Raw genomic sequence first — 27,402 nt, forward strand, 5'->3', positions numbered from 1 at the left:
ACACAGAAAGCTATTTTTAGTTATAGGATCTTGGGTTCCCTATTTTTAGTTATAGGATCATGCAGACTTCTGTGTTCCTAACCCAATAAGAAAAGCATCCTAGCCACTTTGGAAAATAGTCTGGCAGTTCCTCCAAAAGTTAAAATAGAGTTACCATATGACCCAGAAATTCCTGAAATGAAAATATATGTTCTCACAAAAACTTATACATGGGCCAGGCACAGTGGCTCATACCTGTAATCCCAGCACTTTGGGAGGCCGAGGCAGGAGGATCACTTGAGTCCAGGAGTTCAAGACCAGTCTAGGCAACATAGTGAGACCTTATCTCTACAAAAACAAAAAATAGGCAAGTGTGGTGGCATGTGCCTGTTATCCCAGCTCCTTCGGAGGCTGGGTGCAGGAGGACCGCTTGAGCCCAGGAGTTTGAGGCTTCAGTGAGCTGTGTTTGTACCATTGCACTCCAGCTTGGGCAATGGAGACCCTGTCTCTAAAAAATAAAAATAAGCCAGGCGCAGTGGGTCACACCTGTAATCCCAGCACTTTGGGAGGCCAAGGCAGGTGGGTCACAAGGTCAGGAGATCGAGACCATCCTGGCTAACATGGTGAAACCCCATCTCTACTAAAAATGCAAAAAAAAAAAAAAATTAGCCAGGCATGGTGGTGGGCGCCTGTAGTCCCACCTACTCGGGAGGCTGAGGCAGGAGAATGGTGTGAACTCAGGAGGCGGAGCTTGCAGTGACGAGATTGCGCCACTGCAGTCCAGCCTCGGCATCAGAGCGAGACTCTGTCTCAAAAAAAAAAAAAGGAATGAAGTCTTGAATGCATGGATGCACTTTGAAAGCATTATGCTAAGTGAAGAAGCTCATCTCAACAGACCACATACTGTATCAGTCCATTTATATGAAATATTCAAAATAGGCAAATCTATAGACACAGAAAGTAGATTAATGATCACCTAAGCCTTGAGGTGGAGGATGATTGCTAATAGTAGGAGGTTTCTTTTTGGTGTGATAAAAATATTCTTAAATTTTGATGGCACAATTCTGAATATATGAAAAACCATTGACTTGTACCTGAATTATGGTATGCAAATTACATCTCATAAAGCTTTTAAAAAGAAAATCCTCCTTTAAGTGCTTTCTAGTTCAAGTTAGAGCTGGCTCAGCAGTTAAGGGAGGGCCAAGAAGGTCAAGCAGAAGCTGGAAAATAATTTAAAGCAGCACTGCCCAAAATGTGGCCTGTGGACCAACTCTGTTCCTCAGGGTACCTGACTCCAGTCCCAGACAAGATGAGGAGCTGAGATAGAATGTAAGCCAACTTAGGGCCGGATGCGGTGGCTCATGCCTGTAATCCCAGCACTTTGGGAGGCCAACGCTGGTGGACCACTTGAGGCCAGGAGTTTGAGACCAGCCTCGCCAACGTGATGAAACCCCATCTCTACTAAAAATACAAAAATTAGCTGGGTGTGGTGGCGCATGCCTGTAATCCGTTACTTGGGAGGCTGAGACAGGAGAATCATTTGAACCCAGGAGGCAGAGGTTGCAGTGAGCCAAGATCACACCACTGCACTCCAGCCTGGTCAGCAGAGTGAGACTCAGTCTCAAAAAAAAAAAAAAAAAAAAAAAAAAACCCCACCTCATTCCATAAATGAGGACACCTCTGGAGAAGTGGGGTGACAGTCAGAAGTCATAAAGCTGATTAGTGGTCTTATGGCAGGAACTTAGGCTGTACAGCCTAGCGTCTTGACTTTTTAATACTGGCTTCCAGTCAAGTCAGCCTGAAAATCTGGGAATAGACAGAAGGAGGGTTTTCAGAGAGGATTATCCCCCCAACCTCAGATTCTTTGGAGTTAAAGACTCAGGTCTAGAGAAATCTGTTCCTATTTCCTATTAGCTTTCCCTCCTTAGCTTTTCCAGGGAAGCTAGTAGTGTAGGAGGGACTTAGAGCTCTTCCCCCACCCCATCACTCCAGCTCTTCCACCCCACCCCACCATGGGCCATTTTCTGAAAAAGGCATTTAGAAAGGATTAAGGGACCTCCCTGACAGCCTGAGGAAAGAGGGGTTTAGAGGTCAGGGCCGGCCAGAGCACAATTCAGTTTCAAACTTCTACTTTTAGGCAGTGCCTTTCTCACAGTACCTCCCTACTGGACATACTGTTCCACCCAAGTTGGCCCTTTCCTAAGTGCTTCAAAATAACCTGTCCCTGCTCCCCTTACCTTCATCTATGTGACAACCCAAAAAGGCTGGTCTCAGCCAGGTATAGGTGTGAACACATTTAATCCTTGAGAATTTTCTCCCAACATTGATGGGTCCAGTCCAATAATAACAAAAATTTTAAATGTAGAAGATTGTGGCCAGGCATGGTGGCTCACATCTGTAATCCCAGCACTTTAGGAGGTCAAGCCAGAAGATCACTTGAGCCCAGGAGTTGGAGACCAGCCTGGGCAACATCATGAGACCTTATCTCTACAAAAAATTTTAAAATTAGCTGGGTATGGGCATGGTGGCATGTGCTGTAGTCCCAGCTACTCAGGAGGTTGAGGCAGGAGGATCGCTTGAGCCCAGGAGGTCAAGGCTGCAGGGAGCCATGATCATGCTACTGCACCGCACCCTGGGCAACAGATTAAGAACCTAGCTCAAAAAAAAAAAAAAGTTCAAAATAAAAGAGAAAGAATGTTTTGTTGAATAATGGAAGAGTTTTAGAAATAATAATTTAATAGCTAGCAGTCCTGCTTAATATGTGTCAGGTGATCCTGTAAGATATGAGATGTTTAGAAGTACTTCCCCATATACTTCAAGGAATCCAAGAGGTTCAGACCCACATAGAACTAGATTTCTCTTCTCCCAAGTCACTCCAGATAGGTTTTATCATTTTTACCACTGCAGCAGCCTCCTCTTGGCTTAGCTCTCACCCTACTTATTCTCTTGGTGCAGGGGTTCTCAACTCTGGCCTCCCATTAGAGTCCCCTGGGAAGCACTGAAAACTACTGCTCCCTGGTCAGGTGTGGGGGCTCACACCTATAATCCCAGCACTTGAGAGGCCAAGGCAAGTGATTGCATGAGGCCAGGAGTTTGAGACCAGCTTGGCCAACATGGTGAAACCCCTTCTCTACTAAAAGTACAAAAATTAGCCAGGCATGGTGGCGGGTGCTCTAATCCCAGCTACTCAGGAGGCTGAAGCAGGAGAATCGCTTGAACCCAGGAGACGGAGGTTGCAGTGAGCAGAGACTGTGCCAATGCACTCCAGCCTGGGCGACAGAGCAAGACTCTGTCTCACAAAAACAAAAACAAAAAAACAGCCGGGCACAGTGGCTCACACCTGTAATCCCAGCACTTTAGGAGGCCAAGGTGGGCGAATCACCTGAGGTCGGAAGTTCCAGACCACCCTGACCAACATGGAGAAACCCCATCTCTACTAAAAATACAAAATTAGCCAGACGTGGTGGCTGATGCCTGTAATCCCAGCTACTGGGAGGCTGAGGCAGGAGAATCGTTCGAACCAGTGAGGCGGAGGCTGCGGTGAGCTGAGATCGTGCCATTGCACTCCAGCTTGGGCAACAAGAGCGAAACTCCATCTCAAAAAATACTGATCCCTGAACCCCAACCCCCAGAGATTCTGATTCATTTGGTCTGGGGTGGAGTCCAAGTATCTGTAATTTATTTTAAACACCCCTTAGAGAGTCTAATGTGCAAACAGGGCTGAAAATCCCTGGGAGGTGACGAGTAGTCCTGCATGTGATAGCCTCCATGACCCAGGTGAGTCACGAGATTTGCCTCTTAGGAGCCTGGACTGAAAATAACTCCTGGCTGACCTGCTCTAAGCCACTAACAAAACTGCTCATTTATTGGTGTAGCTTGTATAACATGACATCATGAGCATGTACGGCAGCCATCTGGAGCATTGGCAGGAATGTGGCACAGAGGCCAGCCTCCAAGCTGGCCAGGATATTTCCTGGGGCCCTTTGTTTTATGGTTAGTTGTTTTTAAAAATTCGCAAACTCCCAGGCAAATTTAGACAGTTGGTCATTTAATATGTCTATCAATGACTGGGTGAAATGATTGTTCATTAAACTGCTGATTTTACTTACGTGCAAATGATTTTTCTTGTCTCTGACTCCTTAATTAATTAACTCATATTCCAAAAATAAAATCAATTTTCCTAGGGACAACTTAGGCAGTTTACTAGATACTGGACAGGGGATGGGTGAAATGAAAAACACATTACACTGTAGAGATCAATTATAGAGTGTAATTAGTCCTGTTTTAAAAGGATTATTCATTTTGGGGAGGCCCACAACCACACAGGAATCACAGAGTTCATTTAAATGCATCTTATCAAATATTTGAGTACAGATCATTAAGTACTTGAGAGAGGAATATGCAATGAAATGCTCTAAGATCCTGATGATCATCAAACATTACAGTTAAGTAAATATGAAACGTAAATGATTGTTTACGAGGCATTCATGTGTCTTTTTCAGTTTTCACTTTGCTGGACAGAAAACTAAAATTCTAGATAGCTTAGTTCAGCATTGGAAGTACGGTAACCCCAGCCCTGAGAGAGAAGGATTCTGAGTTATGGCTTCCACGACAGATTAGCAAATTAATCTCCTCCAAGAATAGCTAGGGAGAGTCTGGCTACCTGATTAACAGAGGGAATTTTAAAATTTGAGTCTAGGTCAAAAATTGTTTTTTTAATGAAGAGAATTCTGAAACAGATTTTCTAAATCTGGTACAAGAAAATTGTCTTTCAGGTTAGGAGAAATCAGTTTGTCAGCTTTTAAGAAGCCTTAGTTGATTAAGAAGGATAAATTAGATGTAGTCCATAGGTAAATATAAAATATATACTTTATTGTTTTTCTTTTATATATGAATAATAGTAATTATGTTTCATTCTCTTAAGTGCATTTTTTAAAACTAACCTCTTTCAGCCATTGAATTATGGTGGTTGGCCAGGCATGGTGGCTCATGCCTGTAATCCCAGTACTTTGGGAGGCTGAGGCAGGAGGATTGCTTGAGCCCAGGAGTTTGAGACCAGCCTGAGCAACATAATGAGACCTCATTTCTATAAAAAATAATGATAATAAATAAATTAGTGTCATTGCTCTCTGATCATCGTCACAGTTGGATAATTTAAACAACCTTGGTTTGTAATTATTATCAAATTATTCTAACTTATTGAATGTTTATGTCCAAATATCTGCTGGAAGTGATATATCTTTTGGATTTTTCACATTTTTCCCATCCTCAGCCCACCCAGAAGGAGTTTCACCACCCAGCAGAATCCTCCCAGGTCTTCCTTCATCCCTCTTCTGATTAGATGTGATTTCATCTACCGGAAGGATAGCTGCCAGTTGCATTAGTAGCCCGAGTAACAGAATTTAACAGAGTCTTTTGTCTAAAAAGCTTCCAGTTGTATCTTCAGGCCTGAAGACGGTTTCTGCAGAGCCTGCCGATTCAGTTTACTGCCCCTTAACTGTCTTTGCTGTGTGCTCTGGGTGAATCTTTAATGGGTCCCAAGTTCTGTAGGCTCTGCTTATTTCTAACTTCAGATCCTGTGAAGAAGGAAGGCAGATGATGTTTCCTATTGGAACCCATCACGTAGCAAGAGGCTGTGTGGTAGAACTGCATAGTTGTGCATATCCGAACTTATTAATTAATTGGTCTCTTCCCTTTTAGTCCTGTGTGTCAGTTCAGTTTGACAAGGGTTTATTAACAGAGCTAGAGGTGAAAAGACAGTGATAGAGACTCACGTGGGACAGGGCATGGAGCAGGCTGGACAGGGCAATTAGGAGCAGGATTGAGAACAGCTGTGAGGTCCTAAAAGACAGGGGCCAAGTCTCACCTGTTGTGACATTTATTTATTTTTTTGAGACAGGGTCTCACTCTGTCACCCAGGCTGGAGTGCAGTGGCTTGATCTTGGCTCACTGCAACCTCCGCTTCCCAGGTTCAATCTATCCTCCCACCTCAACCTCCCAAGTAGTTGGGATTACAGGCATGCGCCACCATGCCTGGCTAACTTTTGTATTTTTTGGTAGATGGGGGTTTCACCATGTTGGCCAAACTGGTCTTGAACTCTTGACCTCAAGTGATCTGCTCTCCTCAGCCTCCCAAAGTGCTGGGATTACAGATATGAGTCACCATGCACAGCCTTGTTGTGGCATTTATTCCATGCACAATTTCAACAGGCAAGGTTGACAGCGAAGGACTCCAGGCAGGTGAAGGTCACACAGGTGGCAAGGATATTAAGGGGCCTAGCAGGCAAGAGAACAGTATCCCATTGGTCTGTGTCTGTACATTGGAGAAATAATAAAACACAGAGCTGGAAGGGTTGCTCGGCGTCATATTGTGGAAAGTCTTGAATGCTTGGCAGAGGCTTAATTCAGTAGGCAGTGGAAAGCTAATGAGAAATTTTGAGCAGAAAGACTGTCATGATTACAGCTGGAAGTGTTCATTAGGAAGATAAATCTGATAGTGCATTGAATGTAGGATTGTGAATGATTATCAGGAAAAACTGGGAGTTAACCAGTTAAGAAGTTTTGTGGCAGTCCAGGTGAGAAGCAAAAAGGCCTGTAGCAAAGACAGCTGGTGCTACATCCTTACCCCTTGGCACTTACCATTCCCATGTATGCCTTTTTGAGGGCGTCCTGCATCTCTGTGACTGGCGGCCTTCTCTAGCCACTGGAGCTGCTGGAACTGCGCTTAGGGCAGACTGGGGAGTGAACATCCTCCAGGAGAGCCTTCAACCAGTGGCTGAAAGGGAATTGGTGGATAAATAGCTCACTTGCCACTGGTGGGGATCATTGTAAGCCTTATTCGACAGTCTCCCAGACTATCCCAGGGAGCTTGAGTCCCAGTTGCCCACAGCCATAAACTGCCTGGTATATTTTTCTTACTGACTTCCTGCCTTTCCTGACTCACTCTGCCACTCTCCTGTGGGTGCTTCCTGGTGTCGCCTTCCAAATGAACTGCTGGCACTCACATCCTTGCTTCAGGGGCCCTTTTGAGAGAAGCCAACTGACCAGCCCTGTACTAGAGTGGAGAGGAGTTTCCTTTCACTGAAAAGGAAGAAGCTACAGGATTGGGCGTTTATCAGCTATGCGGTTAAGGGAGAGGGAGAAGGCCATGTCGCCCACAATTTTAACTAGGAAAATGTAAATGCCGTTTATAGGGAAATGGGAAGTTAGGAGAAACATTGGGAGTGTTCATGAAGAGGAAAATGGATTAATCTTTGTGCATTTTGAGTCTGAAGTACTGGTAGAACATTATAGGGCAGCTGCCTGCTGGAACTTGGAAATTTGGATCTGGAGCTGAGGATGAAAGTGACAGTGGAGGTTTAGGTTCAGTCACTGGGGAGAGGTGGTTGATGAAGATATGGGAGTAGATGAGAGCTTCAAGAACTGGGTATTGACCAGAAAATAAGCAGATACAAGCCTAAGACAAAACCTTTGGGAATGAATACCTACCTGCATTTGGGGTTGGGGGAAAAGTGACAGTGACTAGGTAGGAAATGGAAAGCTAGCAGAGCCACCGGGGAAGCCAGGGGAGGAGCTAGCAGGAGGCTGACTATGATGGAAAGGTTCCAGATTTGCTGAGTTTCAGAATTCTGGAAACTGTCGATCTATACCATTGGATCATTACGTATTGAGGCATAAGGAGCTTTATATAGTTTATTTATTCATTTTAAGACAGTCTCAATCTGTCACCAAGGCTGGAGTGCAGTGTCATGATCACAGCTCACGGCAGCCTCTACCTCCCAGTCTCAGGTGATCCTCTACCGCACCTGGCTAATTCCGTTTTTTGTTTTTTTGTTTTTTAAGAGACGGGGGTCTTGCTGTGTTGCCCAGGGTGCTCTCAAACTGCTGGGCTCAAGCGGTCAGCCCACCTCAGCCTCCCGAGTAGCTGGGACTACAGGCATACGGTACTACACCTGCCTAGCTTTACATATTTTAACATTTTAAGTGTCTATTGCAGTGTAGCACAGCTGGGGCTATATGGCTATAGTATTATAAAAGAAAATAATATATCAGATTGTATAGTGCTTTGTCTAGAATGAAGGCAGTGCCAGAAATCCACACTCCTTCATTGGCAATATCATCAGTATTGATCTTAATGCAATCTATTTGGAGAAAAACATTTAGGGAAAAATCAGTTCCTGTATCTGAGGGTACCAGATATTGATTTATTCACTCTATACCTCATGGAACCCTGGTGCTTTACAAGAATTAGGTTCTTACTACAAACATATAATGCAGCCTCTGCTAATTTGTGACCTTTGGCAAATTACTCAACCTTGCCGGGCCTTAATTTCCTTATGTACAAATAAGGAACCATGTGACATCTATGGTCCTTTTGACACAAAGATTCTGTGATCCTAGCAGTTTTCCTTAGGGCATTTTTCTTATGCCCTAACTCTGTATGTGTCTATATGTATGCATTCTTACATATACACATATAGTTAAAGCCTGTATAATAGCAATATATGTTGGGGACTATTCATAAATAATTCAGAAATTTTAAAGCTGTGCAGTGTGAATAGACTCACCTGCAATCAAAATGCTGAGTAAGAATGATTTCATCACCCAGGTTCTCATGACAAATTCTGAAGTCACTATGAATGAGCCTAGTATAAAATATTTTCTATTTAGATTTTACGTTGAATTTGTGCTCCCCTTTGTGATTGAAGTGCATTCAATCACAAAGTTTTTTTGTTTTAAGTATCTGAGCATAGTCACTTATTAGCTGTTAAGATGTTACAGGAGTTATTTAACCTCTCAATTCAGTTTCCTCATTTATAAAATAGAAACACTGGAGTCTTCCTCAGGGTTTTGTGGACACAAATTTAATGTTTCAGTAAATGTTAGCCATGGAAAATATTGTCAGGTTAACGTTTTTCTTTCGGAGAGTCACATATTTGCAGATATCAAAAAGATGCCAGTAGGGAATGGGCTGTGTTTTAGGGATGAGTTTAACTGAGGCAATTGTTAAAAATTATAATTTTCTCAGGCTACTCATTAGTGATTGAACATTGGGTAATACAAAACCTTCCTAGTATGATCATGGTTTATTGACATAATGAAATTGGGTGGTGTAGATAACTAGTTTCCATGTTTTCTTAAAGTAATGTTACCAGATTCCCCTCCTTGTTATTAAATTTCTGGTTATTTTTTCACATATACTTAATACTACCTTTTTTTTTTTTTTTTTTTTTTTGAGACAGAGTCTCGCTGTGTCACCCACCTGGAGTGCAGTGGCTGGATCTCAGCTCACTGCAAGCTCCGCCTCCCGGGTTTATGCCATTCTCCTGCCTCAGCCTCCAGAGTAGCTGGGACCACAGGCGCCCACCACCTCGCCTGGCTAGTTTTTTGTATTTTTTAGTAGAGACGGGGTTTCACCATGTTAGCCAGGATGGTCTCGATCTCCTAACCTCATGATCCGCCCGTCTCAGCCTCCCAAAGTGCTGGGATTACAGGCTTAAGCCACCGCGCCTGGCCCCACATATACTTAATTCTGACACACACACACTCACATGTATTCTACAGAGAGGATTGCCCCCTCCTCCCAGATCTCAAGTAAAGTATCCATGATGCTTTTCTGCTCTTCTGCTGCAGAGCCCTTATTGATGACGTTCACATGAAAACCATTTGTTTAAATGCATTATATATTGAAGCATGATCAACTTTACATATTTTAACATTTTAAGTGTCTACTGCAGTAGTACAGCTGAGGCTATCTTTATATACATACTATTAGAAAAGAAAATATTTGGCCTGGCACAGTGGCTCACGCCTGTAATCTCAGCACTGTGGGAGGCCGGGGTGGGCAGATCATTTGAGGTCAGGAGTTCCAGACCAGCCTGGCCAACATGGTGAAACCCTGTCTCTACGAAAAATACAAAAACAATAGGCCGGGCATGGTGGCTCATACCTGTAATCTCAGCACTGTGGGAGGCCAGGGTGGGCAGATCATTTGAGGTCAGGAGTTCCAGGCCAGCCTGGCCAACATGGTGAAACCCTGTCTCTATGAAAAATACAAAAACAATAGGCCGGGCATGGTGGCTCACACCTATAATCCCAGCACTTTGGGAGGCTGAGGTGGGCAGATCACTTGAGGTCAGGGGTTCAAGATCAGCCTGGTCCACATGGTGAAATCCCATCTCTACTAAAAATGCAAAAATTAGCTGGTCATGGTGGTGGGTGTCTGTAACCTCAGCTACTCAGGGGACTGAGGCAGGAGAATCACTTGAACCTAGGAGGCAGAGGTTACAGTGAGCCAAGATCACACCACTGCACTCCAGCCTGGGCAACAAAGCAAAACTCCATCTCAAAAAAAATAATAATATTTTTAAAGTTACTTTGGGGCAGGCACAGGCTCATGCCTATAATCTGAACACTTTGGGAGGCCAAAGCAGGTGAATCGCTGGAACCCAGGAGTTCAAGACTAGCCTGGACAACATAGCAAGACCCCCCGTCTCTACAAAACATTTTTTAAAAATTCTCTGTTTGTGGTGGCCTGTACCTGTGGTTCCAGCTACTTGGGAGTTTGAGGTCAGAGGATTGCTTGAGCCTGGGAGGCCAAGCCTGCAATGAGCTGTGATCATGGTACTGCAATCTACCCTGAGTGACAGTGCAAGACCCTGTCTTATTACCAAAAAACAACAATAACAACAACAACAACAAAAAAAAAACAGTTATTTTTGGCTTTGGGGTTACAGGTTGTTCTTTATTTAATAGAAGCATAATTCCCTGGTTTTTTTCCTAAACTGCTCTGGTTAAGTTGGAGACACATTTGCATATGGTACTAAAATTTAAGGTATTTGTATTGGTCTTGCCCCATCTGCATCAAGCCTTCCTTGCATGTTCATGGTCTTTTTGTTAGTGCCAACTCTAACTGTGCTGACTTTAAATGGCATATATGTGCACTGCAAGACAGGAAAATGATAAATTATTAATACTACAGTATGTGCAAAGGTTATTTTCTCATATGTATGACTTCTTGCTCCTGTTTACATTTCTGCATTTTACAAATCATTAACCTCACATTCTAATTTTTGTGCTTTACTTGTCACTACTTCCAGACGCCAAGGACTTACTGTTGTGCTAACACTGAAGACTTGGAGACAGTTATTCACCATGTACACAGCCTGTACCCTTCTGCTCCTTTCCTGGCAGCAGGGGTTTCAATGGGAGGGTAAGGTTTTCCCTTTCTAAAATAATCTCTGAGAGGGAAGCTATTTTATTGGCTGTCTCTTTGAGAGGACTATAAGCTAGCTATATGGACACTTTTTAAATACATGTCTGATTATGTTTATCGTATTTTATTTATTAAATGCGGTTGAATGAACGAAGAAAGGAAAGAATTAATTCAGGTGAATTTTAATATTTTTCTTAACTATGGGTCTCTGTGACTGCGGATTTTATGAGCCTGAAGGCTTGTCCGAAGCCCGTGAAGTCGATTGCATCACTCACTGGCTGCTGTGTTGACCTTCCGATTCCTGACGCACTCCCAGCCATCCCTGGAGCTGCGTTTTCAAGCTGAACTTGTAGCATGACTTTCATCACTGCAGTTACAGAAATAATCACTTATTGCTCTCTCCAGCTGCAGTGGCCTTCAAAATTATTTTTCCCCAGGTGGTATTTTGTTTTGTTTTGTTTTATTGCTGGGCAAATGGACCTACTGTGGAGTGCGCTCCTAGAAACTGAAGTTTTGTTAACCCCCTACTCCAGCTGCTATTTTAAGCATATGGATATTGTCATTTGTGCTGCTTGCCATTACTTTGGGGCTTATTTGGAACTTTTCTATTTAGGCTTATTTCTACTAATTGTTTTTGGGGTTTTTTGTGGTTGTTCTACTGATGGTGAGCTTAAGGAAATCCAAAATTTTTATTGTCTGAAATTTTACTATGCTTTTCGATTCCCGAAGCCATTGTCCAAAACTAGTTTTTTAAATCGGCAAATACTTAAGATAGAAAATATTTTTTTCATAATTTTATAATTGGTTTATCTGTCATTTCAGTTTTTAGAACATCTTAGGAGTTTATTCACTTGAAAATGAACAGCATTTTTCTATAGCCAGTGGCTGTGAGAAAGAAAAAAAATTAATTTTTTAAAAAAGAAAACAGCATTTATAAATGATAGACTCTAAAAAACAGGCCTTTAACCACGGCTTTTTAGATTCTGATAAACTTAAAACTAACAAGAAAAGAATACATTTCTTACATTAGCATGGAAGGTCTGACTTGACCTACTAAAGGAAGAACTCTCGATCAATGGAGAAAACCCAAGCAGAATCTCTGAACTGTGCTTAATGGACAGACTTTAGCTTCTCTTTCCTTTCCCCCATAATGTGAACCTTAAAGGACAGGGTGAGAGCTGAACTTTTCCCTTAATCATATAAATGCTTGGCTTTTTTAAAGGCCAGAACTTAAATAAACAGGTCCAGATTCTCTATTCAGACACTCGTGGGAAATGTCTATTGATGCCACATTGAAGCCTCAGTGCCTGAAGGCAGAACCTGACCATTAGCCTTTACAGCTGGTTGAATATTAATGTCTTGTGAATTGTTAGACGGAAGCACCCCTTCTAGTTGCCTAGCACTGTGACACGATCCCAAGTGGGCTTACCACTTGGGGATGTGTTTTATATCTTGACACATTTTTTCTTATGGAGATACAACACACAAAAACAGTCCGTGGACGATCCTTATGCCTAGTGCCCCATGGACTGGGGTACTCCCTGTGATAGAGTCTGTGATGCCCCTGGGGCCAAATGCCAGCAACTCATGGATCATCTCGTTTCATCAGTGTCATCCCTCCTTTCCCTCTCAACTCTGATTATTGTGAGCCACATCTCAGACATCACTTATAAATAGTTGATATCTCTAAAAGGTGGGCCAGGCATGGTGGCTTACACCTGTAGTCCCAACTCTTTGAGAGGCTGAGGCAGGCAGACCACCTAAGGTCAGGAGTTCAAAACCAGCCTGGTCAACACAATGAAATCCTAAAAATACAAAAAATTACCAGGGCGTGGTGATGCATGCCTATAATCCCAGCTACTCGGGAGACTGAGGCAGGAGAATCGCTTGAACCCAGGAGGTGGAGGTTGCAGAGGGCTGAGATCACACCACTGCGCTCTAGCCTGGGCGACAGAGCGAGACTCCGTCTCACACACACAAAAACACACACAAAAAAAGGCCGGGCGCAGTGGCTCACACCTATAATCCCAGCACTTTGGGAGGCCAAGGCAGGTGGATCACCTGAGTTTGGGAGTTCGAGACCAGCCTGACCAATGTGGAGAAACCCCGTCTCTACTAAAAATACAAAATTAGCCTGGTATGGTGGTGCTTGCCTGTAATCCCAGCTACTCAGGAGGCTGAAGCAGGAGAATCTCTTGAACCTGGGAGACAGAGGTTGCAGTGAGCCGACATTGTGCTATTGCACTCTAGCCTGGGCAACGAGGGCAAAACTCCATCTCAAAAAAAAAAAAAAAAAAGTGGAGTTTATCTTTGTTGTTGTTGTTGAGACGGAGTCTCCCACTGTCACCCAGGCTGGAGTGCAGTGGTGCGGTCTTAGCTCACTGCAACCTCTGCCTCCTGGATTCAAGTGATTCTCCTGCTTCAGCCTCACAAGTAGCTGGGATTACAGGTGCCCACCACCATGCCCAGCTAATATTTGTATTTTTAGTAGAGAGGGGGTTTCACTATGTTGGCCAGGCTGGTCTCAAACTCCCGACCTCATGATCTGCCTGCCTCAGCCTCCCAAAGTGCTGGGATTACAGGCATGAGCCACTGCGCCTGGCTGGAGTTTATCTTAAAAAACAAGCAACAACAACAAAAAAACCATATTACTATTATTACACCTGAACAAAATTAATACTAATTTCAAACTATCATCCAGTATTCAGTAAGTGTTCACATATCCCAAATAGTCTGTTGCCTTGTTTGGTTTTAGTTTAGTTAGGAGCCAGAAAAAGTCTATACATTGAGATTGGTATGCCTTTTAAGTCTCATAATCCAGGGGTTATTTCTCTCTCTCTCTCTCTCTCTCTCTCTCTCTCTCTCTTTAGCTTGTTTTTTTCTTTTGGTGAGAAATAGGGTGCTTTTCGTATAGAAGTAAAACAGTCTTTTTGGGGATAACATCTTGGCATCATTTTGTTTCTGAGTAATAATCAAGATGTATCCCACCTGCTTGGTCATAGCTACTTCTGAATCTTCCTAGTCATGAGTTTCCCTTTAAGCCCTTCGAATTTGTGCATTTTACCAGCCTCCCAACAATATCTGACCTCCCATCAAAGAGTAGGGCCAACAAAACTAGGACTCTCGAATGAACCCTTTGCAGAAGAGTAAGCATTGTCCTATATATGGTTTGGTGAACCACAATACTGTGTACATTTAGTTCAGTTGTTGTGAAGGATCATTTTCAAAAGCTAAATGTCCATTTTCCATCTAAAACTTCATCACATTCACCCCTGCAAGTCATTTGGACTGGAAAAAAGAATGAGGGAGAATTTTAACCCATTTCTCCTATTTCAAAACCTGGACAATTGAAGAAATCAAGTACAAAAAAATATAATGAGAAACAATTAGGATATCATCCTGTTACTTGGCAGCGTTAAACTTTAGATTTTCAACATTGTTTATGTAGATTAGACATGATTATGGTCTCTCTTACCAAAATAGAATTAGCATAGAATCAAGAAAATTAATAGAACAAAAAGAAAAGAAGAAAATATGTGTTAGGAAATAAGGACAAATAACAGGAATAGAAAGAGAAAACAAGTTACTTACAGCTCAGAAAGTCTAGACTAAAGAGCGATTTAGAAACTTGCCACAGGGTGCAAGGATCCTTGGCAGCTAGGGTAGCGATCCAGACCAGTTAACTCACAATCTCTCAGGGTGAGACCCAGACATCAGTAGTCATTTACAAACTCCCCAGGAGCTAGAGACCAGCCTGAGCAAGATAGTGAGACCTCATCTCTATTAAAAAAAAAAAAAAAAAAAAAATTAGCTGGGCATGATGGCAGACTCATATAGTCCCAGATACTGGGGAGGGTAAGGTGAGAGGATCACTTAGCCTAGGAGATCAAGGCTGCCCTAAGGTGTGATTATGTCACTGCACTCCAGCCTGGGCTACAGAGCCTATCTCAAAAAAAAAAAAAAAAGAGAGAGAAAGAAAAACAGGGCCAGGTGCAAAGGCTGTAATCTTAGCACTTTGGGAGGCTGAGGTGTGCAGATCACTTGAGGTCAGGAGTTCAAAACCAGCCTGGTCAACACGATGAAACCCTGTCTCTACTAAAAATACAAAAAATTGGCCGGGCGCGGTGGCTCAAGCCTGTAATCCCAGCACTTTGGGAGGCCGAGATGGGTGGATCACGAGGTCAGGAGATCGAGACCATCCTGGCTAATACGGTGAAACCCCGTCTCTACTAAAAATACAAAAAACTAGCCAGGTGAGTTGGCGGGCGCCTGTAATCCCAGCTACTCGGGAGGCTGAGGCAGGAGAATGGCGTAAACCCGGGAGGCGGAGCTTGCAGTGAGCTGAGATCCGGCCACTGCACTCCAGCCTGGGCGACAGAGCGAGACTCCGTCTCAAAAAAAATAAAAAATAAAAAAAATAAATAAATACAAAAAATTACCAAGGTGTGGTGATGCATGCCTGTAATCCCAGCTACTCGGGAGGCTGAGGCAGGAGAATCGCTTGAACCCAGGAGGTGGAGGTTGCAGAGGGCTGAGATCACACCACTGCACTCCAGCCTGGGCGACAGAGCGAGACTCTGTCTCAGAAAAGCACACACATACACAAAAAAAATACTCTGGGTGATTCCAGCATGCAGTCACATTTGAAAACCTCTCTTAGGGTGGATTTCTCTTATGTTTGACTTCATAGGATCCATATATAAGGAATAACTATGATTTGTCCCATTCACCACATAGTTGACTGCAAGACAAATAAATATATGAATATAAGGAAAGAATGAAGATGTTTTCATGCTTTTCCATGGTAGAGGACTTAAACACTAGTTTATATTTTTCTTCTCCATAGTTAACATAAAGTCTGTAGTTAGAAATGGATGTCCTGTGTGATATAACAAATTAATCACTGAGTTTCCTGTTTCTCCCCATTTTAGAATGCTGCTTCTAAATTACCTGGGCAAAATTGGGTCTAAAACTCCTTTGATGGCAGCTGCAACTTTTTCCGTTGGTTGGAACACCTTCGCTTGCTCAGAGTCATTGGAGAAACCACTGAACTGGCTGCTTTTTAATTACTATTTGACAACCTGCCTTCAGTCTTCAGTTAATAAGTGAGTCATCTTTAAAATCTGTTATCTCGCCAGGCACGGTGGCTCATGCCTATAATCCCAGCACTTTGGGAGGCCGAGGCGGGTGGATCACCTGAGGTCAGGAGTTCGAGACCAGCCTGACCAACGTGGAGAAACCCCGTCTCTACTGAAAATACAAAATTAGCCGGGCGTGGTGGCACATGCCTGTAATCCCAGCTACTAGGAAGGCTGAGGTAGGAGAATCGCTTGAACCTGGGAGGTGGAGGTTGCGGTGAGCCAAGATTGCGCCATTGCACTCCAGCCTGGGCAACAAGAGCGAAAATCCATCTCAAAAAAAAAAAATCTGTTGTCTCCAGGACTAGGCCCGGTGGCTGACACCTGTAATCCCAGCACTTTGGGAGGCCGAGGCGGAGAGATCACAAGGTCAGGAGATCAAGACCATCCTGGTCAACATGGTGAAACCCCATCTCCAGTAAAAATACAAAAAAATTAGCTGGGCATGGTGGTGCATGCCTGTAGTCCCAGCTATTCAGGAGACTGAGGCAGGAGAATCGCTTGAACCCAGGAGGCAAAGGTTGCAGTGAGCCAAGATCATGCCACTGCACTCTAACCTGGGTGACAGAGCAAGACTCTGTCTCAAAAAAAAAAAATCCTATTGTCTCCAAATGTTTTGATTACATGCCCTAACAATAAAAAAGTTTAAAGCATAATACTACCAATATATGTATATGTATTTACACACTGAATAAATTTACGACTGTACCAAAATATTATCTTTGTTGTAAATGCATATAAATAAAAAATGTAAGTATAAGTTAAAATTTAAGCATAAGTTAAAAATATAGCTAAAAGTTGTAATGTTTTCTTTGTGAACCCCAGTGGATTGTCTTGTACAACCCCTAAAGTATGTGCCCCATTTTTAGTGAAGGCACACTATTGAAGGTTACTATTCTAATCACCATTCTAAATTATTCTAAAAGACTAAAAATGTTAGTATGGAATGTGTTAAGTGTGTGATGGACTGTTTCCCTGGATTTCTACTTGTTGCTAATCTTAATAATACCTAAGTCTTTCCTGGATAATAAGTAATAAGTCTTTCCTGGACTGACTTAGATAATGTCAGTCCTCACAGTTCTTATACTACCAAAATACTGTCTTTGCATTAGTTTTCTCTGGAATTGTTTGTGTATTTTCTTTTTTCTTTCTTTCTTTTTTTTTTTTTTTTTTAAAGCAGGGTCTCTGTCGCCCACGCTGGAGTGCAGTGGTGTGATCATGGCTCACTGCAGCCTGAACCTCCTAGGCTCAAGTGAGCCTCCCATCTCAGCCTCTCAAGTAGCTGGGACTACAGGCACATACCACCACACCTGGCTAATTATTTTATGTTTTGTAGAGACAGGGTTTTGCCATGTTGCCCAGGCTGGTCTCAAACTCCTGAACTCAGGCAATCCATCCACCGCAGCCTCCCAAAGTGCTAGGACTACAGACCTGAGCCCCCCGCCCAGCAGAGATGTTTCTGTTTGCTTATTTCTTTAATTTTTAAAAATTTTTAATTTCTGTGAGTACACAGTAGGTGCATATATTTATGGGGTACATGAGATATTTTGATACAGGCATGCAATGCACATAATCTTTTTTTTTTATGAGCTGTTACCACATACTTTTAAGTGAATTAATAAATATAAACTTGAAAAGTACTGTTGATTTGCACATGACTTACTGAAAACCATAGTTATCCTGGAAGTTGACATCCAACACTGGATTAGATTTTACCAGGCCAGGCAAGGTGGCTCATGCCTATAATCCCAGCACTTTGGGAGGCCGAGGAGGGTTGGTCCCTTGAGTCCAGGAGTTCGAGATCAGCCTGGGTAACATGGCGAAACCCTCTCTCTACAAAAAATGCAAAAAAAAAAACCAAAACACAAAATTGGTGGGGCGTGGTGGCACACACCTGTAGTCCCAGCTACTTTGGGGCTACAGTGGGAGAATCACTAAAGCCCAGCAGATGGAAGGTGCAGTGAGCCGTGATCATGCCACTACACTCCAGCCTGGGTGACAAAGCAAGACCCTGTCTCAAAAAACAAAACAAAAAAAAATACAAGTACTTGAAGAAAATATCTTCAGCACAAACATTATTATACTAATCTTGCCATACCTGATTAAGCAAATGTTTATTGAGTGGCCAACTTTGTGCCCTGTGCTAGGCTGTTTAGTAGTTTGTTTTTAAGTCTTTTTAGTATGATGGAGTTGGAATGACCTTGATTTTTACTTCTGAAATTCTTTTGTTCCAGGCACCGACATATGTTTGTAAAACAAGTTGATATGGATCATGTCATGAAGGTAGGAGAGAAACTTCATGTAATACTTTTATTTCTTCTTTTGGGGCAAGACTAGATATAATTTGTTTTTGTGTTTCAGGCTAAATCCATCAGAGAGTTTGATAAGCGATTCACTTCAGTCATGTTTGGATACCGAACAATTGATGATTATTATACTGATGCCAGTCCGAGTCGTAGACTGACATCAGTAGGAATTCCAGTATTGTGTCTAAATTCTGTGGATGATGTTTTCTCACCCAGTCATGGTAAAATTAACATATTTCTATATATTTTGACATGAATTAACTTTTAATATATTGTTCTTTTTAAGAAAATATAGTAGTAAGAAAATGTGTCATTTCCATTACTTAAAAAACTAGATACTCATAACATAGTATCTAAATGTCTCAGATCACTTAAATATTTTCACAGACCCTTATCTAGTCCATTGTGAGAAGCTCAGAACAAATTATGACTTAATGTTTTGCTCGTTCTCATTTTTATAACCTTTCCTTCTTATCAAATACACTATTCTTTGGACAGATGATGTTACAGTCTTTTTGCCTCAAGAGAATATTGTCATCACTTGCCTCTTTTTCCTGAGGTTCCTATACAGAAAAATTTGAAGTTTTTCTTCCCTTTTAAGCTGGAAAAGAACTTGAGACTTTTTAAACACGGTGGCTTTGATGATCTCAATTAGTGAAGCATATTTGGACTAGAAGGTCATATTTGAAGAGAAACATTCTTTCATTTTCCCCAGAATACTGTATAAAAGAAAATTAATTAGCTGGGCATGGTGGTGTGTGCCTATAGTCCCACATACTTGGGAGGCTGAGGTGGGAGAATCACTTGAGCCCAGAAGTTTGAGGCTGCAATGATCTATGATCATGCCACTGCACTCCAGCCTGAACAACAGAGTGAGACCCTGTCTCTTAAAAATAGAAAATTATTATTATTGACTGGGCGCGGTGGCTCACGCCTGTAATCCCAGCACTTTGGGAGGCCGAGACGGGCGGATCACGAGGTCAGGAGATCGAGACCATCCTGGCTAACACAGTGAAACCCCGTCTCTACTAAAAATACATTTAAAAAAATGAGCCGGGCGTGGTGGCGGGCGCCTGTAGTCCCAGCTATACGGGAGGCTGAGGCAGGAGAATGGTGTGAACCCGGGAAGCGGAGCTTGCAGTGAGGGGAGATCGTGCCACTGCACTCCAGCCTGAGTGACAAAGCAAGACTCTGTCTCAAAAAAAAAAAAAAAAAGAAAGAAAGAAAATTATTCAAAAATAAACTTACCTGATTTCTTTCTCACTCTGTCACCCAGACTGGAATACAAAGGCATGATCTCGGCTCACTGCAACCTCCGCCTCCTGGGTTCAAGCAATTCTCCCTCCTCAGCCTCCCAAGTAGCTGGGATTACAGGCACCCGCCATCATGCCTGGCTAATTTTGTATTTTCATAGAGACAGGGTTTCACCGTGTTGGTCAGGCTGGTCTTGAACTCCTGACCTCAGGTGATTCGCCTGCCTGGTTCTCCCAGAGTGCTGGGATTACAGGCATGAGCCACCACACCCAGCCTAAACTTTACTGCTTTCTTTTTTTTTCTTTTTTGAGATGGAGTCTCGCTCTGTCACCCAGGCTGGAGTGCAGTGACACAATCTCTGCTTACTACAACCTCTGCCTCTCAGGTTCAAGCAATTCTCCTGCCTCAGCCTCCCAAGTAGCTGGGATTACAGGTGCCCGCCACCATGCCTGGCTAATTTTTGTATTTTTAGTAGAGATGAGGTTTCACTATGTTGGCCAGGCTGGTCTCGAATTCCTGACCTCAGGCAATCCACCCACCTCGGCCTCCCAGAGTGCTGGGATTACAGGCATGAGCCACCACGCCTGGCCAACTTTCCTGCTTTCTTATGTCAAGAAATATGAAATTTGATGACAAAGATAGGGAGCAGCCTAGCCCACACCGTGAAACCCCGTCTCTACTAAAAATACAAAAAGTAGCTGGGCATGGTGGCACGTGCCTGTAATCCCAGCTGCTTGGGAGGCTGAGGCAGGAGAATTGGAGAATTGCTTGAATCAGGAAGTGGAGGTTGCAGTGAGCTGAGATCGTGCCACAGCACTCCAGCCTGGACGACAGAGCAAGACTCCATCTCAAAAAAAAAAAAACAAAAAATTTTTTCTCTCTTTTCTTTCAATACATTAAAACCATTTTCCCCAAATACTTCATTTAAAAATGATTCTGACTATAAACATAACACATGCTGTGAAATTTTCAGAAAATCCCCAATGTGTGTGTATGTATATATGTATATATTTTTAAATTACCTATTATTTCTCTAGAAGATCCTATTTTATTGTGTGATTTGTGATTAATGACAGGTAATCTTAGAAGCTGAAACTTATGGCCTTGACCACAATTTAGAAAATGAAACTGTGAACTTCAATATCAGTTGACTTACATGGTGATTGTTTTAGCATATTTTCATTGAATTAAGGAAGTCTGGTATTTCTTTACTCGTTTTTATATTTCACTGACCTTTTTACCAACAAAAAATTCCCAACATTTTAACCTTACCCACTTGGGTGAAGTTTGAACTCATTATTTTCTTCTATTCTTTCCCAAGCCTTTAAAATAGTCTTGCCACATTGAAATAGTGGACAATTGTCTGCAGTCTGAGAGAACAGGCAGCTAGCATCTTTCACATGACTCAAATGTGGCCCAGCCTTTTGTTCTTCTGATATGACTGTAATTCTCAGCGTTAGAAATTTCTGAATGTATCCAGAATGTGAAGTTTAGGCTCTTGATAATTCCTTTAGAGGCAAATGAAACACTCTAAATGTTTGGTGAAAAAGGAAAAGCAAAAATAGTATCAGCCATTCCCCCTTAAGTTCCCACACCTGATCCCAAGATAGATGTTCACTTTTTTCCTTGGGACGGATGTGGCTAGCTAAGGACATGAAGTCAGGACCACTTTTTGATAAGAACTTAGATTTTTGAGCCTTGCTTTAGGGCTATCGGTTTATTCTTTAGAGTGTTGCGAAGGGTCAAATGTAAGAGCATTGTCTAACAGTTTGTAGAAGGCCCCAGTTCTCTTACACTGAATTTTAGCTTCCTTTTTCTTCTTACAAGGGGGTGGGGTAGAGAAGCTGTTACCTTTAATTAGCTCATTTGCCCCTAAAACTCAGCCCAAGTTGTGAAGTTGTAATTATTGCATCAATCACATTTTTTATATATATATATTTTTGGACACAGGATCTCGCTCTGTTGCTGAGACCGGAGTCCAGTGACACTACCATAGTTTACTGCAGCCAGGCCGAGCGAAGTGGCTCACACCTGTAATCCCTGCAGTTTGGGAGGCCAAGGTGGGTGGATCACCTGAGGTCAGGAGTTCAAGACCAGCCTGAGCAACATGGTGAAACCCCATCTCTAGTAAAAAAAAAAAAAATCCACAATTAACCGGGCATGGTGGCACGCGCCTGTAATCCCAGCTACTTGGGAGGCTGAGGCAGGAGAACTGCTTGAACCCGGGAGATGGAGGTTGCAATAAGCCGGCCGAGATCGCACCATTGCGCCTGGGCAACAACAGTGAAATTCCATCTAAAAAAAAAAAAAAAGTTTACTGCAGCCTTAAACTCCTGGGCTCAAGCTGTCCTCCCACCTCAGCGTCAGCTAGGACTATAGGCGCATGCCACCACACCAGGCTTTTCTTTTTCTTTCTTTCTTTTTTTTTAAACATTTTTGTAAAGACATAGTCAGTCTTGCTAAGCTGCCCAGGCTAGTCTCAAACTCCTAGCCCCAAAGATCCTCCCAAAGTGCTGAGATTACAAGGGTGAGCCACCACACTGGCCTCAACCATGTTATCTTAATTAGGGAGATAAGATTTGGCAGTATCTGAAATCAAAACACTTCTCATGCCAGGTTTTGATCCATTAGAGACCTTATATCATAACGTTTTCACTGACCTCTAAGCATGGGAGGGGAAAAAAAAACCTTTAATTCATATCTTTTAAAGTTTATACTCAGGCCAGATGGATGGCACACGCCTGTAATCTCAGCACTTTGGGAGGCCGAGGCAGGCGGATCACGAAGTCAGGAGATCGAGACCATCCTGGCTAACACGGTGAAACCCCGTCTCTACTACAAATACAAAAAATTAGCCGGGCATGGTGGTGCACGCCTGTAGTCCCAGCTGCTCAGGAGGCTGAGGCAGGAGAATGGCGTGAACTTGGGAGGCAGAGCTTGCAGTGAGCCGAGATGCACCACTGCACTCCAGGCTGGGCGACAAAGCAAGACTCTGTCTCAAAAAAATAAATAAATAAAGTTTATACTCAAGGTAGATTTATAGAGCATATGAAAAGACTGTCCAGGCCATGCACAATGGCTCACACCTGTAATCCCAGCACTTTGGGAGGCTGAGGCAGGCAGATCATGAGGTCAGCAGTTCAAGACCAGCCTGTCCAATATGGTGAAACCCTGTCTCTACTAAAAAATACAAAAATTAGCCAGGTGTGGTGGCGCACGCCTGTAGTCCCAGCTACTCAGGAGGCTGAGGCAGGAGAATCGCCTGAACCAGGGAGGCGGAGGTTGCAGTGAGCCAAGATTGCGCCACTGCACTCCAGCCTGGGCGACAGAGTGAGACTCTGTCTCAAAAAAAAAAAAAAAAAAGGCCAGGCACAGTGGCTCAAGCCTGTAATCCCAGCACTTTGGGAAGCTGAGACAGGCGGATCACGAGGTCAGGAGATCCAGACCATCCTGGCTAACACAGTGAAACCCCGTCTCTACTAAAAAATAAAAAAAACTAGCCGGGCGAGGTGGCGGGCGCCTGTAGTCCCAGCTACTCGGGAGGCTGAGGCAGGAGAATGGCGTAAACCCAGGAGGCGGAGCTTGCAGTGAGCTGAGATCCGGCCACTGCACTCCAGCCTGGGTGACACGGCAAGACTCTGTCTCAAAAAAAAAAAGGAAAAGACTGTCTTACTGGTGAATTATATTAAATACAGCAGCTATGTTTTTGTTTTTGTTTTTGTTTTTTTGAAACAGAGTCTCGCTCTGTCACCCAGGCTGGAGTGCAGTGATGCAATCTTGGCTCACTGCAACATCTACCCCTGGGGTTCAAGTGATTCTCCTGCCTCAGACTCCCAAGTAGCTGAAATTACAGGTGCCTGCCACCATGCCCAGCTAATTGTTTTGTATTTTTAGTACAGACAGGGTTTAATCATGTTAGCCAGGCTGGTCTCAAACTTCTGACCTCAAGTGATCCACCCCACCCATCTCAGCCCCAGAGTGCTTTAAGTACAGGCATGAGCCACCACGCCCGGCCAGCGACTAGGTTTTTTTTGTTTTGTTTTGTTGTTGATTTGTTTTGTTTTGTTTTGTTTGAGACGGAGTGTTGCTTTGTCGCCCAGGCTGGAGTGCAGTGGCGCAATCTCGGCTCACTGCAACTTCCGCCTCCCTGGTTCAAGTGATTCTCCTGCCTCAGCCTCCCCAGTAGCTGGGACTACAGACACTCACCACCATGCCTGGCTAATTTTGTTTTTGTATTTTTAGTGGAGACAGGATTTCACCATGTTAGCCAAGAGGTCTCGATCTCCCGACCTTGTGATCCACCTGCCTCCGCCTCCCAAAGTGCTGGGATTACAGGTGTGAGCCACTGCACTGGGCCACAACTATGTTTTTTAAATACTTTTCCTTTGTCTTTACCACAAATAGAAATTCAGAGAAGGAAGAAAAGGAAAAATTCACCCATGTTTCATTGCCCAAAGATAAACACTGTTACCATTCGAGAGAATTTCATTCGTTTTTGTTGTTATCTATATGTTTTTATTATATAAATTATATTTATACTTTTGAATCCTTAATACAGCCATTAATTGGCCTGAGTAATCTAACATTATATACGGTTCATTCGTTTGTTCTTTCTCTCTCTTTTTTTTTTTGTTTGTTTGTTCGTTTGTTTTTGAGGTGGAGTCTTGCTCTGTCACCAGGCTGGAGTGCAGTGGCACCATCTCAGCTCACTGCAGCCTCGGCCTCCCAAGTAGCTGGGATTACAGGCACGCACCACCATGCCTGGCTATTTTTTGTATTTTTAGTAGAGACGGGGTTTCACCATGTTGGCCAGGCTGCTCTTGAACTCCTGACCTCATGATCCACCCGCCTTTGCCTCCCAAAGTACTGGGATTACAGGCATGAGCCACTGCGCCCAGCTCTTTCTTTTTTTTAGACGGAGTCTCACTCTGTCGCCAGGCTAGAATACAATGGCGCGATTTCGGCTGACTGCAACCTCGCCTCCCAGGTTCAAGCGATTCTCCTGCCTCAGCCTCCCAAGTAGCTGGGACTACAGGCACACGCCACCATGCCCATCTAATTTTTGTATTTTTGGTAGAGACAGAGTTTCACCGTGTTGGCCAGGATAGTCTTGATCTCTTGACCTCATGATCCACACACCTCAGCTTCCCAAAGTGCTGGGATTACAGGCGTGAACCACCACACCCGGCCTCCCTCTTTCTTTTTCTTTCTCTCTCTCTCTCTTTCCTTTGTTTTCTTTTCTTTTTTCTTTCTTTCTTCCTTTTCTTCTTTTTGTCTTTCTCTTTCTTTCCTTTTTCTTTGCTTTCTTCCTGTCTTCCTTTCTTTCTTCTTCCTTTCCTTTCTTTTCTTTCTTTCAAGATGGAGTCTCACTATGTTGCCCAGGCTGGTCTCGAACTCCTGAGCTCAAGTGATCCTCTCACTTTGGCGTCCCAAAATGCTAGGATTACAAGCATGAACTACCATGCCAAGCCACATCATGTAAAGTTGATCAAAATAATAGGTAATGAATTTCTAACTCTCACAAAGGTGCTAAGCTTAGTTGTTTTCCCCGCTGTAACGCCTCAGTGGGAATTTTATAGCATATTATGAGGATTCACCATTCCTTGAATTGTCTTACTTTAATTTCTCAAAATAAGACTTGACGTATACTTTTGTGTTATGATTAAATCTTGGATTGGTTCTTTCCAAAATGATTGTGCAAGCATATGACCATATATACGAACTGTTAATATAGATAGTTGATACAAATTAGACTCATTCCATTTAACTATGCTCATTACATATATTTATATAATGGTGTTTTGATTTCTGTTTATTAGATATGATAAAGGTATATGCTTTTCCTAACAAAAACATAATGATTATATTTTTCTCTCTCCTTCTTCTCTCTTATTGCCACCCTGTTTGGTCTGAAGCTATTCCAATAGAAACTGCTAAGCAAAATCCTAATGTTGCTTTGGTCCTTACTTCTTATGGAGGCCATATTGGTTTTCTGGAGGGAATCTGGCCAAGGCAATCCACTTACATGGATCGTGTCTTCAAGCAGTTTGTGCAAGCCATGGTTGAGCATGGACATGAACTCTCTTAACATGTAGTTCTTCGGGTGCATTTTGTCTGAACCACAATTGTGAAGGCAGCTCAGCTTAGTGCACAAATTTTAACTACTGTATATAAGGCAAATAAGCCAGCAGATGGGTGAAGAGGTCCAGAACGATATGCAAAAACTACTTTTTAGAGAAACAAAACAACTTTGTAGCAACAAATTAAATATAGTATTAGATTGTTACTTATGTAGATTTTATTTTTACTATGCCTTACCAAGTACATCCTTAAACAAAGTAGTATGTACATGAAATTGCACTTAACCAAAACTATTGTGTAAAAAAAATTTTAATTCCTCAGGGTTTTAATTTAAACTAGTATTTTTTTAGATTATTCGTTTTAGGTGATTTAATGGTACTTTAATAACTGCTGAGAAATGTTGGCTATTTGAATGTAAGTTATAAAGTGGTACATTCCTAAGGGTATTTATAGTTAATGATGATAACATGAAAACTGAAATAAAATACAATGCGCTAAATCTTTTATGTATTCTAACTTTAAAAGACAAGTGCAACAATGTTAGACTGACTTCTCTATGTGCTCTTTTACTCTGATAATATTAGGGCTAACTTATGTTTTATAATGATTATAATTTACATGCTTATTTTTAAAATAGTATATGTGGACGCATATATATCATTATATTAAAATAAATTCTACCATTTTAAATTGGTCTTTTGTGAGTTTTTGTCTACTAAAAGGGCCCAGAAAGTAATCCCTAGAAAGTAATTTATGATAATTTTATTAATGCATTAGTAAGAAACATTAATACTGTTTTGCTTTTCTCTTTCCAGAATGTCGGGCTCACACCACTTGTACCAATTAAGAATACTTTCAGCTACAGGAAACCTAACAGTGCCTTAAGGAAAAATTATATCTAATTAACTTATATTATAAGAATTCTCCTGGTAGGCAGGCCAGAGCTGGTGCAGAGGCTTACCAATGTCATCAAAGACCCAGTCTGTTTCTATTCCATCCTTATCACAGTGGCTAGTTATCTCCTAAACACAGGGTGGCTGCTGCAGTTCCACATGACACATTTGTGTTCAAAGAAGGAAAAGGGAGGAGTCGGGCCAGACACATCTGCCCTTTTAGGAAAGTGAAAGCTTTCCCAGAACACTTGCACTTACATCCATTAGCCAGACCCCTGTCACATGGCCACCCAGGTGGAGTGAGAAACTGGGAAAGCAAGTAATTTGCCAGTTACATACTTTATCAATTATAGTGAAGGCAGGCAAGGGAAAGGGGATTGGCAATGGTTATTGGGCTAGCCAGCCAATAATAATAATTTCCCCATTATTCAACATCTTTTCCCTCCTCAGTACTTCAGCCTGTTTATAAAATACATATATTTTTTCCTCGGGTATCACGTTGAGAGAACCATGTACAAAAAATACATATTAATATA

The 27,402-nt window shown here is 42.5% G+C and overlaps 1 protein-coding gene across 2 annotated transcripts in view; it reads left to right on the forward strand.

Annotated features, from left to right (window-relative positions):
- ABHD3 (abhydrolase domain containing 3, phospholipase) overlaps positions 1-26,663 on the forward strand; it is a 45,996-nt gene extending 19,333 nt beyond the window's left edge. Inside the window, exons 5-9 of one of the 2 annotated variants that reach the window (XM_037982452.2) lie at positions 11,079-11,191; positions 16,126-16,299; positions 18,567-18,615; positions 18,694-18,859; positions 25,808-26,663. In XM_037982452.2, the coding sequence (XP_037838380.1) occupies positions 11,079-11,191; positions 16,126-16,299; positions 18,567-18,615; positions 18,694-18,859; positions 25,808-25,980 (675 nt within the window). In that variant the 3' untranslated portion in view covers positions 25,981-26,663. Of the gene's footprint in view, positions 1-11,078; positions 11,192-11,496; positions 11,632-16,125; positions 16,300-18,566; positions 18,616-18,693; positions 18,860-25,807 lie in introns of those variants that run through there. The other variant, XM_037982453.2, reaches the window with a different exon arrangement.
- The last annotated feature ends 739 nt before the right edge of the window (positions 26,664-27,402 follow it).

Source organism: Chlorocebus sabaeus, chromosome 18 (assembly GCF_047675955.1).
Source record: "Chlorocebus sabaeus isolate Y175 chromosome 18, mChlSab1.0.hap1, whole genome shotgun sequence".
NCBI classification, from domain to species: Eukaryota; Metazoa; Chordata; class Mammalia; order Primates; family Cercopithecidae; genus Chlorocebus; species Chlorocebus sabaeus.